The sequence below is a fragment of the Hippichthys cyanospilos genome, unplaced genomic scaffold (genome assembly GCF_059441005.1).
Source record: "Hippichthys cyanospilos isolate Australia breed blue-spotted pipefish unplaced genomic scaffold, RoL_Hcya_1.0 HiC_scaffold_101, whole genome shotgun sequence".
Taxonomy (NCBI): domain Eukaryota; kingdom Metazoa; phylum Chordata; class Actinopteri; order Syngnathiformes; family Syngnathidae; genus Hippichthys; species Hippichthys cyanospilos.
In genome coordinates, this window is record NW_028283457.1 from 2030 (window position 1) to 20634 (window position 18605).

Here is an 18605-nt window from a genome sequence, read left to right on the forward strand (position 1 = left end):
GAGGATCAGTGTCACAAGAACTACTACAGTTATGCGTATAAAGTGCCCGACGTACACGTGTGTCGCAAAAAAAAAGCTGTACGTAAAGCGAGAGAACGTGTAAATGTATGAAATTGGGATTTTTATTTCCCCCTACAATATTTAACGAAAGATGTCAGAGGCCAAATTATTGTGACGTCACGACAAACATGGCCGTTCCCAACACTACGTCACAACAGCTACGACAGTTATATATACACGCACACACTCATATATTGATATATATATATATATATATATATATATATATATATATATATATATATATATATATATATATATATATATATATATATATATATATATATATATATATATATACATATACATACATATACATATATTTTTGTAAATATAAGCATATAAAGTGCCCGCATACACGTGTGACAAAAGAAAAAAGCTGTACGTATAGCGAGAAGACATGTAAATGTATGAAATTGGGATTTTTTATTCCCTACAAAATGTAACGACAGAATTTAGAGGCCAAATTATTGTGACGACACGACAATTATGGCCTCACAGGGGTTCACTTTGACTAGTCGGGGATCGAACCCGCGCCCTCTCGGCTGAGGGTGGAGCACTGTTCCACTGAGCCATGCCGCCGGCGACCTGCGTAGCACCTCTGCAATCACAGCTTTGCGCCCCAGACTCTTAGCCTAACCCCCCCCCCCGCGCACATATGTCAATGTATACATTCATATACATACGCATAAATATGAAAGGCTCGCTTTGTTGCCCTCTTGCGGACAAACTCGGTAATGCCGGGGCGGCCCCGGCAAAGTTTTGTATTGTACTATTGTACTTTTGTATTGAGGATCAGTGTCACAAGAACTACTACAGTTATGCGTATAAAGTGACGACAAACATGGCCGTTCCCAACACTACGTCACAACAGCTACGACAGTTATATATACACGCACACACTCATATATTGATATATATATATATATATATATATATATATATATATATATATATATATATATATATATATATATATATATATATATATATATATATATACATATATATATACAAGACAGATATATGTATATAGATAGATAGATATATATATATATATATATATATATATACATATATATATACAAGACAGATATATGTATATAGATAGATATATAGATATGTAGATATAGATATATATATAGATAAATATATATATATATATATATATATATATATATATATATATATATACACACACACACACACACACACACACACACACACGCACACACGCACACACACACGCACACACATATATATTCCCTTTGAACGATGCTTTGAAATTAATGCATGGGACCATATCGTTATATCTTTCCACAATGCAAATGACACTTGATTGATTTCAATCTTTTCGTTTGAGATGAGAAATGAACTATTTCTTGCGGGCCAAACATATACTGACTCTTTGGCCGCCCCTGTATAAGTATGAATTAGTTTATCGATGTGACTCTAGATTAGTTGTTTTTTTTTTTGCCTTTTCCGTCCTGCCTTCCGCTTGGGCGCCCGCCGGCGGGCAGGAACGCACACACAGCACCAGCACAAATGGTTTGACTACATTTTAATGAACATGCGTACAGCACCAGCACAAATGGTTTGACTACATTTTAATGAACATGCGTTGTGATCCTACATGCGCTCGTTAGCGACAACCACACTCCTTGACTACCATATTGGAAAGGGTGGTCACAAATGTGCCCTTCTCGTTCAAGTCCACCACTTCCAGCGACTCGTAAGAGAGTGGCACGCAGCACGGCGAGCGCTCGTGGACGTTGCCGCTCTCGATATGCGCGCTGAGAATCACGGCGTGATTTACGGTGTCGGTCATCGGGAAGACGCAGCGACCGTGGCAGTTTTTGATGTCGGCTGTGTTGGGACCCACCAGGAAAGGCTCCAGGGAAACGGTGAGGCTCTTCGGGCGGCAGGCGGCAGCCCCGGCCGCTGCGCGAGCGCTCCGCACTGGCGGCAGCAGATGGTGACCCACCGTCTTCAAGGCCTTCAGCAGCAGGAACGCGCGGTGCTGGCTTGCTCCTAGGCGAGCGCAGAGACGCCGGTCGTTACACGATTTGATAGTTCCGCGATCACACGCTGCCGTTTGTCGCTAATTTCTTAAGACTGTGTTTTCCCGCCAGCCCACACAGCCGTAGCCAAAGTACCTTTGTGCGCGCGCGCCTGGTACCTGATTCCAGGTTCACCGTGGGAAAGCCACAGAGTTCCCAGAGCCTCTGGAGCCTCTTGCTGCTCCTCTGTCCGTCCCGCTTGTCTTTCAGCACCTCCATGATCCGGACCAGCCTCTGCTCCAAACCATCCCTGAGCTGGTCCAGCAGGCCGGGGGACATGGCCAGCTCCCGCCGGTGGGCATTGTGCATGGAGCCGGCGAAAGAGAAGATGGTGGGAGCCGACGAGTTGATGAGTTCCGCTAGCATGGACTCGCTGGAGGAGCGATCCAGCGCGGCGGGAGGCGGAGGCGGCGGGAAGTCCAGCCTCCGCCGCGGGGTGTCCCGACGACTCTGAGGAAGGGTGTCACTCAGGAAGCGGCGCAGCTCACACGGAAAGGAGACCAGCTGGGAGGAGCCGGAATCCTCGGCTCTGTCGAGGGAGGAAACCCACGCTCTAGACAACACAGGTGTCAAACTCGAGGCCCGGGGGCCAGATCCGGCCCGCCGCATCGTTTCACGCGGCCCGCGAAACGCCCGTTCCAATTCAAGTTTCCAGTCGAAATATCACATTTGTAAGTCAATTTGAAATTGTTGAAATTGTTGTTGATTTCGAAAGTAGTTGGAAGTGTGACAAATACACCCAAAATGTGACAATCTGCCAGAAACCGTAACGGCATAATGGCCCTCGAAAGGAATGAGTTTGACACCCCTGCTCTAGACGGACCGAAACACGGGTTCGCCGACGCGGACCAACCTGACGTCCTCTTCGCGTGGGAAAATAAGAACCGGAGTCACGCGGCTTCTTCTCCCATTTCCAGCCACGAGGAGCTCTTTCATCTTTTTCTCTGTGGCGAGAACACTACGATGAGTGGGCGGAGAACAAAGAGCCGCTTCTCATCACCTGCACGCGAAGCCCTTTAAGACTTCGCCCGTGGGTAGGTAAGTCCCGACAACGGTTTTTGCACTTGCACCAAAGTTCCGGAGCGGCCATCCCAAAGTCCTTCGGGACGGAACTCTGAAAAACCGCGTCTCTGGGCGCGCGCGTCTTTGAAAGCGTATGCGCGAAACGCACCCGCGGGGCTGACCTTAGCGCGAAAAGGTGAATATGCTGCGCACCTGACCCGGCAACCAGGAGGGAAAATACCTACTCGTCTCAGGTGACTGTGAGTCAAGAGTGAGAATCCATCCTTGGTGCGCTGCGGACGTCAGTCCTGTCAGTAGAATGTACTGCGTTCCTTCTGACATGCACACAGCCTGAAGTGAAATCATCAAATACGACACAGTTGTGGGCGTTGCCCAGGGAAATGACAAACATTTGTTGGGTTGTACCTGTGCCACGGGCTGGAGGGACTGGCCGGTGAAAGTGGTCCGGTACAAGTCCTCTCCACTGACGGGGCTTTCCAGAGCCAGGAGTAGCACGATGTTGCGTTGGCGCAAAGGGGATGGCGGGAGGGGAAAACTGATCTCTAGAGCTAGCCCGTCATCGTTCCCCTCCGTAAAATACACTGCGGAGACAAGATTTGGACGGCAGTTCAATGCGTTTTTTTTTTTTTTTCTTTTTCTTTTTACACCCGAATAACATTGGAAAACGCCACTAATGCGATTGCCTTCCGAGCCAGTAGGAGCCCTTTTTGTCATTTCAAACGACCCTCCCTCCGACATAGCCCGTGGCCTCCTGCATCATTTCTGAGGGTTTTTTTTTTTTTTTGCCTCTCTCTCTCTCTCTCTCTCTCTCTCTCTACCAGTCGCTACGTATCGACAACGAGTCCAATTGGGCTGCACGGCTCCCGGTAGGATTGTACTTTCCCATTTTTCGGTTGGGGTTTTTTTTTTTTTTTCCGGTATTGTTTTTTTTTTGGTTTGTTTGGTTTTGCGCAAAAAAACACACGCCCAGACACAGCAACGCATGTCCAGACACGGCAATCGTCGCCATGCAAGTATCATCAACAGATCGCAGCCATGAAGCTCAAACTCTTCCGCGGCGCGAGCACACCAATGGGACTTTTATGCTAACCTCGAGTCGACAGTACCTGAAGTGGCATGCCAGAGCTCCAGTCCGCCTCCTCGCTTCCTCTTCGCCTCATTCGCCAGGTTCAGCAAGACCGCGAGACCTCCGGATGCGTCGCACATTCCGAAAAGGGCGGCGGCGCCGCCCGGACTCGGCCGGCTGTCGTCATCCAGCGCCTCTCGCACGGCGGCCAGCACGTCCTCTTCAAAACACACCGGGCTGACCTCGGTCGCCGGAGAGGCCGGCGCGGAGCGTGTCGGCGACAGGGCGGGGCTCCTCTCTTCCGCCTGCCGGGCAGCCGCCGGCGCCTCGGTAGCTACGAACACACGCCTCGCCAGGGTTAATTTAAGAAATTATGTTTAATAAACACTGAGCGTTGTGGCGAAACAGAAATTGCGAACGAGCGGACGTGTGAATCTTTGTGTCACACTTGTTTGAAAAGAACGTGTTTTATAAGGAAAGACCCCCCCAGAACATTGCAACGTGCAAGCAATACAAAGCTATGTAACCCCGCGTTTGCTTGGAAGATCAACCTCATTCCAATTTATCATCACTGCCAGATGTTGCACATTACGCTGAAGTCAGCTATGGATTAATATGCACGCAACGTCTTGCGAGGCGCCCACAAATATATGGTCTATATATTATCTGGAATACGTCTAAACTGATCCAGCTGAAAAAAAGGCCCAGAGTGCCAAAGTCTTTTGGCGCCCTGTCCGCCTCCCAGTTGAACGGAAAACGGCGAGTGCTGGCCTTGTTCCACGTGCCTTGTGTCACCCCCCCCCCCACCGCATCTGGACATTTTCATTCAATTTGTTCTATCTACTCTGTGTGGCTAACACTTTAGTTGTTTTTTGTTGTTGTTGTTTTCTATCGGATGCTCTTTGTCCCTTCTCCCGTAGACCTTCATTGCAGACCCATGCTGATAGTGGACTTTTTTCTTATGTTTTTTTGATCAAACTGGATTTATTTTTCTAATGTTCTAAACATCTTTTTTTCTTTTCATGTGATGAGAACGTTCTTGCCTGCAAGTGTTTTTTTAGAAGAAGCCGAAATGCATCGCAGCCGGCTCTCTTAAGTGTTCATTTGTGCGTAGGAGCAGTAGGAATAACGCAAGTCGGAATAGATTTACAAACAAGGTACTTGCAAAAACATGATAAGTCTCCGCTGTTTTGACTATGCCCGGCTATAGAATGCTGTTATAATAACCGGGAGTGAGAGAGAGAGAGAGAGAGAGGGCGAGAGAGAGAGAGAGAGCGAGAGAAGGGGAAAAAGACAAAAAAAACATTCCTGGGAGACTTGAAAAATATGAATCGGTTTCGACACTTTGGCCTCGAAATTAGGATATCCCCCCCCCCCCCCCCCCCCATCAGAATTGTACAGATGAGACAAAACGCAATAAACACGCTGGCAATAAATGCGATGGAACAGTCGCTAGGAGGGAAAAACGTTCATCTTTATGAGAAGACTACAAAATCGGGTACCGGAGGTCCCCGGTTTAACCAACCTGTTTCGGCGGCTTCCGGCGCCCGTGCGGGGAAGTCGGGCGGGCCCACGGAGCAGCCAAGTCCTACGCAGCAGATTATTAGAAGATTACGGAGGCAGATGCGCAGCGCCATGGTCTCTCGATCCGAGCTTTATCAAGACGCCGTCTGTCAAGGCAGTGCCGGGCTTTCTCTCTCACATACCTCGTATGTCCGCGCGTAAAAAGGGGAGGTTCTACGCCCTTGAGCCCTCGACGCTCTCGGAATTGTGGGACGGCATCAGAATCTGCGGCAGAGATGTCACGGTGTCATATTATTGAAAACACACGTCCAAAATATTTCATTCCAACATCTTTGTGTTTTTTGGTTTTTACCTGGCTGGGGTGGTAGCATTTTTTTCTACATGATGTGAAAGGGTTTATAAAAAGAAATACAACTTCAAAACAACGGCGGCAAAAAAAAAAAACAAAAATAAAATAAAATAAAATAAAATTCTCGCGGGTCATTGGCTTCCCGGGGCGAACCCGGTACTGACAGGGGACGCGACGTGAACGCTGACCCGTTGTCCCCCAGACGGACAAGACGCACAACACAGATAGGAGGCGTTACAACGCATACGTATACACGCAAACACAGGCACATATATAAATATTTATCTAGTTTTAAAAGGTAACAACGAATGGAACCGAACTGCCGGTCGCTCGGTGTGATTGCGTCGTATATTATGACGCAAGAATGGCTACGGGAATAGGCGACAAATGAATGCGTTATCAACATTTTATCATTGATGTGTGCCGCATATGGAAACAGGCATGCGTATGCATGCGTATATCGTATGAGATTTGCTTTGTAGGGTGTAGTAAGAATGCCTTACGAGGTATGGGTGACGGACAGCACACTAATATATTATTCGTATTTTACGCGTGCGGTACATAGAGATATATGTGTGCGTGCGTGCGTGCGTACATATACACATAGATACACATACATGCATACAAACGTGCGTACATGCAAAAACTACAAACATGCGTACATGCAAACATGGATAGGGTTGCGATAGGCGACATGCGGTAATACCGGCCCCGCCCCGACCCCCTTACCAGCCACCTCTCCGTCCCGCTACCCTTTCCACCCCGACGGGCCTTCGCCCGCGCTTGCGTCCCTGTCCTTTGCCAGACGCTGGCGCTTCTTGTAGAAGGCGGAGGCACTCCTGAAAGGGATTCGCGCAACGACGCATCTGGCCTTGTAGGCGTTGTAGTCGTCCAGCCGGTTCCCCGTCACCACGACGAGGTCCTCTTCCTCTTTGCTCCACAACTTGTAATAGGCTGCGGGCAGGGACATGGGCTCGGACCACTCCGGCGGGTCGCCCTCATCCTCCTCGAGGGCCTGGCAATCCGGGTGAACGGGCTCCCGACTTTCCCCCTCCTCTGACTCCTCCTCCCTGACCTCCGGTTTTTCCTCCCTCTTCCTCTTGTGGGGGGGAGGGGGTTTGGCGAAAACGCTGGTCGGGATGTCGGCGGCCAACTTGTACAACTTGACGCCGCCGATATCCCGGAGGAAGTCGGTGGAGAGGATGCGTGCCGCCCTCAACTCCTGGGTGGACAGGGTCGCCAGGGCGATGATCTGCTTCAGCTTGGTGTAGACAATGTACTCGTTGTTCTGTAGCATTGCCAAGCAGGAGAGGTAGATCATCAGCCTGTTGCGGCGGTTGAGGTTGTCTAACGTTTGGGGCCGGCTGAGTGCGGCTGGCAGCCGAGACAGGATCGGGCATAACCAGGGCATCCCGCGCTCCCTGTATTTGGAGAGGTGCGTGGCAAAGGAGAACTCCTTGGCCTGGAGGTAGTCCAACACGGTGGTGGTCAGGTTGGCCTCCACCTCCACGTTGACCGGCGGCCGTTTGCCGCTCGGGTGGACCACCACAAAGTCCCACTCGAACCACCTCGCTCCGCGACCGCGGGCCCTGGTCCAGTAGGTGACCTTGGGAAACCAGTTTAAGGCCAGTGAGCCTAAACCGGCCACCAAACAAGCCAGTGGGTCCTTTCCACTGGCCCTCACCATCTCCAGCGCGCGGCGGAGGGTCAGGGGAGCGGACCAATGAGTTTGGTGGTCCAGGATCTGCTTGGCCAGAGCGTGGTAGGTCAGGGTGTCCTTCAGGTGCGACCGCGCCACCGGGGGGTCGCTGGCCTGGAGCGCGCCCAGGGTCGTGCGAGCCCACTCGCAGACCTTGCTGTTCAGATCCCCGACGGCTATTTTGACCAGCGCCTCCCCGATCACCGACGGGTTCGCCCCGAGCGTGTCGGACAACGTCCAGATCCTCTTCACCCGCGCCGCCGTGTCCTCCTCGCGAATCCAGACGCGGAGAGGGGGGGGGTCTTCGCCGTCCACGCAAGCGGAGTTGAAGGGGGCGAGCGCCAGGAAGCCCCTCTCCCTCGTCCTGCTCGTCCACCGGACAGAGTTGCAGCCCAGGCTGGCGCTGAAGTCCTGGTCCCCGGGTGCCCTGGGTTGCCCGTAGAACTGCTCTTCCAGGGCGAGCTCCAGCTGGTACGCCCTCCAGGTGGCCTCAAAACCCCCGCGGTGCTTGCGCAGCTCCAAGAGGGTTCGGAGGCTGTCCAACAGATGGCTGCCGAGGTCCCTCAGCACCGTCCGGAGTCCCTGCCCCCGGACGGCCAAGAACGGCACAAACATGGGCTGGCCCTGAAGGAGAGCGCCGAGTTTTTCGCTGCAGAACCTCTCTTCCGCTCGCACGGTAGCGGGGATGTGACCCTTGGATATGAAGATCACAGCCTCCAGCCTGGCGGCCACCTGGGCGCCGCGCTTCTCAACCAGGTCCTCGAAGTGGGAGATGTACTTGTGGGCCCTGGAGCCGTAGGCGCGCGTGACCTGGCCGTGGAAGAGCCCCGAGGTCACGATTGCTCCCGAGACCGGGTGCTTGTAGAAGGGGTTCTGGTGGACGTGCGGGGTGTCGGCGTACAGCTGGACAAAGTTGAGCTTTTCCCCCGGCCCCAGGGGGAACACGTCCGACAGGGCCCCGGCCAGCTGCATCCGCTGATGGTCCAGGGGCGACTGGTAGTTGGCTGCCTCGTGCAGCGACAGGGCCGTGAAAATGCTGCCCGTCTGCCCGACCACCCGGTGGATTCCGTACCTGGACCACAGCAGATCCAGGTCGGGATTCCGGTGGGTCACGGAGCAGGCCACGTGGACCGACATGGATGTCACCGCGTGCCGGCTGTGAACCAGCTCGTCCACCTCCAGAGGTCTCGGGTCTTTCTGGCCGAGCTGGGTCAGCGTGAACAAGTATTTCGCGTTGCGGCTCGGACGCATCCTGGCCACCACGCCATCCAGCAGCCCCAGAATGTAGGCCTGGTCGTCGGCCACGATGTGGAAACGGCTGACGTCCCGCAAGTTGTTCTTCTGCAGGCTGGGCCTGTTCAGAGACCGGCTGGGGATGGCGCGCAGCGCCTGGGAGAAGGCTTGGGACAAGTTTTGCTGAGCCCGGCTCATCAGGATACTTGCGTGGATGTTGGACTCCCAGGGAGGGGGGTCGGGCGCTGCCGGCACCTCGCTCATGTGGAGGCACCAGCCCCCATCCACGTAGGCCAGGAGGATCCCGTGAACGGCGGACCATTGCTGGTAGTGATCGAATTCCCTGGCGTGTTTTCTGAGGATGGGCCAGGTCCTAAGCGGCCCCTTCGCCGACGCCTCGGGCAGCAAAAGGTAGTGGATGCGTGCCTTGATGGACTGGAGGTTTGCCAACACCATCACCACGCCATCCACGTCGTGGCTGAACTTGAGCTGGTCGAGCTCATCCGCTTCGGAGGGGTGGATGGCCAGGACCAGGTCCTCGGCATGGAGAAAGGCCTCCCAGTCGCCGTTGTACGGCTCAACCAAGTCCAGCAGGGCCTGGCAGTTAGAGGAGGCCGCGTCCGAGAGCGCCATGTGGACTACTACAGCACGCGGTGAAACGAAGACAAGAGAACGGGCTTCTAAGGAGAAGAGTTCTCTTCCAAGTCGCAGCGAGAATGAGCTCAATAACTCACTCAAAGTATTGTTTTAAGAACAGTTTTAGAACAGTTTGGAAATGGAACTTCAGAACTCAAAATTAAAAAAAAAACAACAACTCACATGCAAATAAATAAATGAATAAATAAATAAACAAATAAAGTGACAGACACTACAAGATGAACTGTATACCTTGCACTTACCAGGAAGTCACCGGAACAGCAGCTATATATATATATATATATATATATATATATATATATATATATATATGTGTATATATGTATATGTATATATAAGTATATATAAGTATACGTATATATGTATATATATATACGTATATGTGTGTATATATATATATATATATATATATATATATATATATATATATATATGTCTATATATATATATAGAGAGAGAGAGAGAGAGAGAGAGAGAGCGAGAGAGAGAGATGTGTATATATTCCTGTAAACAGGTTAGAAATGTTAGTCAGATGGACAGAGTCAAATGTGCATGCCTGCTTTCACCAAATCGCTGGCTATCTTTGTTCACAAATTACATTCAGGATAAATCCCATCACTAAATACTGTTTGCATTGTCCTTTAATTAGTATTTACCCAGCATCAACAACACTGTCTTTTTTTCCCCATCTATCGAGACCAGGGGTCGGCAAACACATACACCGTTTTTTGGAATCCCCGTGAATAAAAACTTCAAAAATCCGCTTTATTACTTACATCAAAGCGACGAAACGTAATTCCTAAATATTTTAAGGAAGATAAACTTGAGGCGGCATCGCGCAACTGACTGGCCATGCGGTGCGTCATTTTCGACTGGATGAACTGTAGGGAAAAGGAACGTTTCATCATGACGCCTCATTATGTATTCGTAGTTAACTCAATCATTTTGATAGCGGGCTTATATAGCTATTATGGATACATGCGGCATGTGTTGCCTTCGCTATAAGGCTTTTCATTGTTTTGCGGCTCCAGACATATTTGTTTTTTGGGCCCGATATGGCTCTTTCAACATTTTTGGTTGCCGACCCCTGTTCTAGGAGTGTTGTACGTTCACGTTGGTCATGAAAACTTCACAATTATTCAATATCGTTTCAAATACAATAACCGTTCTGTCCTCATCGCTCTGATTCCATTTGACTTCAAAATATCACGTTCTGTAAGGTGTATCACTTGTCTGCAACACTATCCCCCCCCCCCCCCCCCCCCTTAGCTTGCATCAAAAGTGTTATTTTGTTGTTGACTTCAAAATATCACGTTCTGTAAGGTGTATCACTTGTCTGCAACACTATCCCCCCCCCCCACCCTAGCTTGCATCAAAAGTGCTATTTTGTTGTTGTTGTTGTTGTTTTGTTTTTTGTTTTTTCATATAAAGATGCCAATAGCGTCACAAGGACTCGTACAGCACAGTACCAGTATACCAGTATATACAACATATTTACACCGGTGCATTAAATGCGTTAAATGACGGAACAACGCCATCGTGTGGAGGACAATGGCGTTATATTTGTGTCAGACAATGGCGTTATATTTGTGCCACAATTTCGAGCGCGAGGGAAAAACAAAGAAACAAACAAAAAAAGAATGGAGCGGAGAAGATCAAACTGAGCGAGAGTGAAAACAGATTTTGAGCGTAGACGAAAACAGTATCGAAAAGGACTTTCTCGCTCAAAATTCCGGTCGATGGGAGCTTGTAAAAGCGCATTGGATGAGAGCTGGCTCTCCGAGGGCTCTCCGTGTTGAGCCAACGCGAGGTTGAGCGGGGGTGGGAGGGATGGGGGGTATCGCGAGCGGGGGGGGGGGGGGGGGGGGGGGGGGGTATCGCGAGCGAGCAAAAAGGAATGTTGAGCGAGCAACTTCATTCAACGGTGTTCAAAATCCACCGGCGCTCGCTCAATCTCTTGTCGTTGGGCACTCAATAGGTTTTCTTTTTCATTCCTGCCCGCAGCATCAGTTTTTTCGCCTTTATTTTTCAAAGGTTTCTTTTGTTTTGGTTTGGATTTTTTTTTTTTCCTCGCGTAGAAGACGCCATGTTGCCGAAGTCACAAGAAGCACAGCGGGGGGCCGGGGGAGTGTCGCAAGCGAGCAAAAAACAATGTCGGGCGAGCAACTTCTTTTTCTGTTTTCAATATCCGCCGGCGCTCGCGCAAACTCTTGTCGTTGGGCACTCAATAGGTTCTCTTTTTCATTCCTGCCCGCAGCATCAGTTTTTTCGCCTTTATTTTTCAAAGGTTTCTTTTGTTTTGGTTTGGATTTTTTTTTTTTCCTCGCGTAGAAGACGCCATGTTGCCGAAGTCACAAGAAGCACAGCGGGGGGCCGGGGGCGTGTCGCAAGCGAGCAAAAAACAATGTCGGGCGAGCAACTTCTTTTTCTGTTTTCAATATCCGCCGGCGCTCGCGCAAACTCTTGTCGTTGGGCACTCAATAGGTTCTCTTTTTAAGTCTCTTTTTTGCTTTTCGTCTTTTTCTTCCGCGCTCGCAATCGTGGAACAAATGCAACGCCGTAGAAGGCCCCAATGTTACCGGGGCCACACCTACTTTTCCTTTTCTACGAGCCTATTTAGCGTACGAATTCGACAGCAAGATACACACAAACGTGACGTAAGAATAGAGTGATTTGTGATGTGTGAAGGAGTACCCACCAGTAAACAGCTTCGAAATGTTAGACGAATGCAGGCAGGGAAACGAGCACGACTTCTTTCTCCAGGTAGCGGGGGGCGATATGAGGGGATATCGTCTGCGCATGCGTGTAGGGCCTCTCGCACGACGTCAGGATGACTCAAAGCCAAGTTTGGAGAGAGGTAAACAGCATTACTGTCACCTGGTGTACAAAACACGTATTGCTCTTGGAACGAATACAAAAGCAAATCACTGAGACTGGGGCCTTCATAGAAGAATGAATATGATGGGCACACTTTGAAACTACTGAAACCGAATAAAACAGTCACACTAATGTGACGACGCTTCAGTGGGCATCACATATACTACACTCAATAGAGATTTCTCTTATTACAATGAACTCCGTTCCTCAACGAGACGTGTGAGCAGTTGCACTAAACACTCCAACAATCAGTTATTTTTGTCTTCCTCTAACCACCGGGTCCCCTAACTACACTCCTCAATTCACTGCAATACAACATGTTGCCGAATCGTCGGTCAACCGGACGAATCTGTCTTCCACAGTTCACAATTTTGATACAATACCTACATACCTAATTCTATTTTTTTTTTTTTTTTTATCAATAAGCCAATATTTCAATTGCACTGGGCAGCGTTGACATGCCAACAGCGTATCGTAATGTGTGATCTACTATCCGCTATTCTGTTGCTCTTATTTAATAAAGGAATGTCTGTTTTGGTGCGCTTATTGATATGAGAGTAGTCTTCGTTGCAACAGGTCACCTACCCGTGTTTTTCCATTCAACAGGTCCCGCCCCGCTAATTCAAACGCGACCGCCCCGCCCCCCCCCCCCCCGCCCCCCCACCCCCCACACACCAATGAAGTGGGCTTGGCTCTACCATGTATTTAAACTTTGCGACTGAGAGTAAACTCTTCACTTTGTTCCATGCTCTGCGACCAGAGGACCTCCAGCTTTAAGCGCATCTTCACCTGGACCGACAATGGCTTCACCTTCATCGAGAAGCTTGCAGTAAGCGTCACCTATTTCTTTTAAAGTCAAGGGGAAAAAAATACCTGTTAGTTAAACGGGTTGCATTGTTTGGCGTTGGGGGGGGGGGGCTTTCAAACTTTGCACACACTGGCAGCAACAGCTATTGCAAAATGGTAAACGTGCACGTGAGGAAAAACTGATGTTTTCCATCAGTCAGTGACTGATGTGGGTTTTCATCCCTCTTGATATGGGTCATTTTATTAGAACAAAAGAAGAGAGGCTTGAACTTGTACAACTGCCTAAACGAGATATGATTCACTTTTAAGCTTCGCTTTGCTCCCTTCCTCCGTGTCTAACCCCACTTGCGTTCATTTAATTTAGAGGACGTCTACCCAACCGGGCCTACGTCTACTGCCGGCGCTGTCGCAAGCCCCAAGATAAGCTCTCCGTTCACCTGGCTCGTGTGTGCATGAAAGGCAGCACGCGGGAGGAAATTGAGGTGGAGACCCGCGAGGCCAAGGCCTCCACCAAGAACTGGCTGCGGAGTGCACGGTGCTGGGACTACGGCGACCTCGTGGACATTTTGCCCCACCGGCCCAGCCGCATGCGGATGCTGCAGGCGCTAAAGGACCGGGACTTCTACATCTTGAACGAGCCGGAAGACTCCGGCATGCTTCCGGAGGGTGAGGATGCTGCCACTGGGGGCGTCTCCGCTCCGGCCCCCCCCGGTGACCCGGCGTCCAAAAGGAAGAGAGGCGACGATGAGCTTTCCACCACCTCTTCCTCCAGCCAGGAGCATGACGACAGGGCCAATGATCCTTCCTGGAGCAAGTGAGTACATCGAAAGCAATGAAAAGTCAAAGTATGAAACGTTGTTACAAGTCGTATTTATTTATTTATTTGTGTTCTTTTCATTTTTTTTCCTCCTTCCCCCTTGCTCTCGCTCCGTCGCTTTACAGGAGACGCCGCGGCAGCCGGGCGAGCGTGAGGACGAACATGCAGGAAGCTGGGCTGTATGAGAAATTCGGTGAAGACTGTCCTCTCATCTGCAATTTCAAGGAGTACCTGAAACACAGCGTGCGTTTGGAAAATTGCCAGCAGGAGGTAAAACTTCTTCCGCAGAGTAATGTGTGCCTTCTCCAGTCGAATCGCCATCGAATGTTTCACTGGTTGCGTTTTCTCCCATCACCTCTAGGTGGACAACGTAGCACGCTTCCTGAAGTACCTGCAACCGGACAAGACTGTGCCAGACACCAGCTTTTTGACCAAGAGCAAAGAGACCGCGGAATACTTCACGGGTCTGAGGCGCACAGGCATGGCGGCGCCAAGCGTTGCCAACTACATCAGGAGTATGATGCGCTTTGTGGAGTTCCTTTACAGGGAGGACGCGCCCGAGAACACGCCGCAGGCCGACGAACAGAGGAGCCATGTGTCTGCGTACCGGAATTGTCTGGCCACTTTGTCCAGGACGATTCGTGAGGCCACCAGCAAAAGACACCGCAGCATCGAGTAAGTTTCCCTGATTGCATTCACAAGAGGTGTGTGGCATTAAACAGTGTGCGCGCGAGCGCGCGTCTGCGTCTGCGTGTGTGTGTGTGTGTGTGTGTGTGGGGGGGGGCATTAATTATCATGAATTCGACAATCATTAATCCCTGGCTTGTTCCTCACATACAACAGCGTGACGCGGGGCTCCAAGACAGTGCGGGAGTGCCAGGCGATCCTGCGCGTGGCCAAGGAGGCGTTCCTTGCCACGCACAGACAGTTAGGAAAAGATGTGGCCCTGAGCGAGAAGGACAGAACCATGTACCGGTACTACTGCGAAGCCGTGCTGGTGCTGAGGCATTTCCAGTGCCCGCGCGCAGTGGAAGGAATGATGGTGAGTGAGCTGACGTGATTTTTTTTTTTTTTTTTTAAATACCATTGCTTTGGTGGGCATGTTTGACTCCGTTTTTCTATTTGTCTCAGGCAAACGAGTGGGTCAATCGCCAACCCGCGGGTGGAAGGGTCCTTGTTGGGGTCAGCGAGCACAAGACTCCAACCTTGCAAACGGCCACCTTCGCGCTCACTCCTGAGGAAGACGATGTAAGTCTTTTGTTCTTTCAGCCTCATTTGCAAGCGGGGTCCAGGCAAACGGACACGGGTACAGCAACTGCCGCCGTTAATTGTTTGACAGTCAGGTAATGAACATTGTGTTTACACAGTGGCTGCAGCGGTACTACCAGTGGATCAGGCCCCAATGTGTGTCCGCCAGCACCTCGGAGGAAAATGGCCGCTTCTTCGTCACGGCCTGCGGGAAACCCGTCAGCTGCGTGGCAACTGACCTCGCCCGGCTGCACGAATAGTGAGTACATGAACTTGTGGATCCGAGCGTTGCCGCAAACAAGCCCGCATCGCCGTTGACATTGCCGTCGCCTTTTCTTCCCCAGCCACAAAGTCAAGGTTTCCACTAGCCAGGAGGTGCGCCGGGCTGTCGAGAACGAGGCGGCCGTTGCCTTTTCCGAGAGGCAGCTGCAGGAGGTCAGGCAATATTTGGCCTACCCCACTGCAGTCGGTGGACAGCAGAGGATGCAGGGTCCCGCCTCTGTGGTCCAGGCGGCCATTTTGCTAGACCGGCTGGCCGGGTGAGTTTTCCAGACCAGCGCCATGGCGAGAGCACTGCACGAGCAACGTTTTAAAGCACATCGCCTCTTTGCTTTACAGTGACTTGCCGCCAAGCAGGCCACCCTCCGTGGAAGCGGGGACATCTGCGCAGGAAGCGGGGACGTCTGCACAGGAAGCTGAATTAGCCCGCTTCATCCGCTGCTTCCCCGTGACCATTGATGGGAAGGCGCCAGGAAAGTGGGACATGGTCAGGGCTGGCTTCTCCAAAGACAAGGTGTTCTACGACAAGTGGCGGGCTTGTCAAAGATGCCAACGCCGGGACTACATCCTGTGTAAGTATGGCATTGGACGTGGAAGCAATGCTGTTATCTTTCCGTGTTGTCGGGGCAAACAGCTTAAAGTTCACGTTTCTTTTCAGCCCAATTTTGTCAGAAGAGGCCGACCCTGGAGCAGGTGGCGAGGCAGATCAGGAGGGCGGGCTGGACGTCTAACCATCCGGACGCAGAATCCGTTCACAACGGATGGAAGCCGCCCTCCAGGCTGATGGTAGAGACCGACTCGCGGATTGCGGCGTTGGTTTCGGGTCAGCGCTGGAAGGGTCTCGTCATCAAGGACTTCCTTGGGGACAAACACCTGGGTAAGATGGCGCCCCCCCCCCCCCCCCCCCCCCCCCCCGCCTCTCTCCTCGGGAGCAGCATTATTTGGCTAGATCTCATTGTGGAGTTCCCCTCTTGTCTACAGGTGTGGTCGCATCGAAGCCCTTTTTTAAAGGCGATGTGGTTTGCGACTACCACGGCCCAATCATTTCAAATGAGGAAGGACTGCGGATGATGGAGGACCCCGACATCCAACCTGGATACTTGTTTTTCTTCAAAGGAGGCGGCAAGCCAATCTGCATCGATGCTCAGACGTTCCCTTGCCCATGTCACCCAGGACAACAAACGTACGGGCGCCTCATCAACCATTCCAGGAAGCGCGCCAACCTTAAGCCGTGCCAATGTCTGCTCACGGTTGACGGCGAGGAACGCTACTGTATCCTGTTCAAGGCAATGAGGGACATTACAGTGGATGAAGAACTGCTCTTTGACTATGGGGTTCAAAGGAAATCTTTTAAGGGGGAAGGACTTGACCTGGAGTGGCTCGATAGCTAATGGTAAATAGTCTGTGTGTGTATATATGTAAAAATGTATGTATATATATATATATATATATATCTACACTTTTTTTCCCACTGTACAAGCACATGTCTTTTTTTTTTTTCTTAATAAAGGCATGCGTATTTTGGTGTACATTCTATAATTGCCTCTTGCCAATAAAAGACTATACTTTCTTTCCCAGCAAACCATCACCTTCTTTCTTTCGTCGGTTTTGTTTTTATTTTATTTATTTATTTTTTTAATAAAGGCATGAACATTTTGGTGTACGTTCTATACCTAGTGCCTTTTGCCAATAAAAACCGGCACGTTCTTTCCCAGCAGTCCGTCACCGTCTTTCTTTCAATTCCAGCAATCTTGAAAGTGATCAGTGTGGTAGTTATTCTCTTCTTACATGATGGGAGACGACTGAGTGGTACCTATTCAACCAGGGAGGATTTGTCGTGCCAGGAGCGTCAATGGACGAAATACTGCAGTCGAAGAAAAAAATAAATATTTCTGCATATACATGTATGTATGTATGTATGTATGTATGTATGTATGCGGAAATATTTAATTTTTTCCTCGAGTGCAGTATTACGTACAGTATTAAGATAATATATATATATATATATATATATATATATATATATATATATATATATATATATATATATATATATATATATATATATATATATATATGTGTGTGTGTGTGTGATGCGTGTGCGTTTGTAGCCAAAGAAAAAAAAAAACATGTACCTACACGTCTACATATGTCAACGTATACATACATAAATACATAAATATGCAAGGCTCGCTTTGTTGCCCTCTTGCCGACAAATTCGGTAGGGCCGCGGCGGCCCCGGCAAAGTTTTGCATTGTACCGTAGAGGATCAGTGTCACATGAACTACGACAGTTATGCGTATAAAGTGCCCGACGTACACGTGTGACGCAAAAAAAAGCTGTACGTATAGCGAGAGAACGTGTAAATGCATGAAGTTGGGTTTTTTGTTCCCCCCTACAATGTATATATATATATATATATATATATATATATATATATATATATATATATATATATATATATATATATATATATATATATATATATATACATTTATTTATGTAAATATAAGCATATAAAGTGTCCGCATACACGTGTGACAAAAAAAAGAGCTGATACCTGATTCCAGGTTCACCGTGGGATCGAGCATCATCCCTACAATTGCCTTGACAGGATTTATCCCATTGAAGAAAGTAAAATGCTTTAAAAATATTTTTTTGTGTTTATTACAGTGTCTAGAACATGTAGCTATTATGGAAAATGTGCGAAACTGTACGTATAGCGAGAGGACATGTAAATGTATGAAATTGGGATTTTTTTATTCCCTGCAAAATGTAACGACAGAATTTAGAGGCCAAATTATTGTGACGACACGACAATTATGGCCGTTCACTTGTACAGCGCCGTTCTTCCTTCGGCACTCACAGGGATTCAATTTGACTAGTCGGGGGATCGAACCCGGGCC

The 18605-nt window shown here is 49.6% G+C and overlaps 2 protein-coding genes across 4 annotated transcripts; one reads left to right on the forward strand and one right to left on the reverse strand.

Annotated features, from left to right (window-relative positions):
• Nucleotides 1-1604: 1604 nt before the first annotated feature.
• LOC148405012 (uncharacterized) lies at nt 1605-12436 on the reverse strand. 3 transcript variants are annotated; one of them, XM_088407326.1, is made up of 9 exons: nt 12370-12436; nt 5916-5997; nt 5735-5797; nt 4250-4543; nt 3549-3724; nt 3368-3473; nt 2974-3064; nt 2240-2649; nt 1605-2091 (listed from the first exon to the last, which is right to left on the reverse strand). In XM_088407326.1, the coding sequence occupies exons 4-9, from the start codon at nt 4347-4349 to the stop codon at nt 1703-1705; spliced, it is 1272 nt and encodes a 423-aa protein (XP_088263452.1). In that variant the 5' UTR covers nt 4350-4543; nt 5735-5797; nt 5916-5997; nt 12370-12436; the 3' UTR covers nt 1605-1702. The 3 variants fall into 3 exon arrangements, with proteins under 3 accessions (XP_088263452.1, XP_088263451.1, XP_088263450.1); XM_088407325.1 differs by lacking the exon at nt 12370-12436 and adding an exon at nt 6086-6267; XM_088407324.1 differs by lacking the exons at nt 5916-5997; nt 12370-12436 and having other exon boundaries at nt 5735-5901.
• Nucleotides 12437-13227: 791 nt separating this feature from the next.
• Nucleotides 13228-17091, forward strand: LOC148405013 (uncharacterized). The gene is made up of 11 exons (XM_088407323.1): nt 13228-13377; nt 13720-14169; nt 14298-14442; nt 14534-14847; nt 15016-15214; nt 15304-15420; nt 15540-15679; nt 15765-15959; nt 16039-16271; nt 16358-16576; nt 16681-17091. Exons 1-11 carry the CDS (start codon nt 13349-13351, stop codon nt 17088-17090), a joined length of 2451 nt encoding a protein of 816 aa, XP_088263449.1. The 5' UTR covers nt 13228-13348; the 3' UTR covers nt 17091.
• Nucleotides 17092-18605: the final 1514 nt, after the last annotated feature.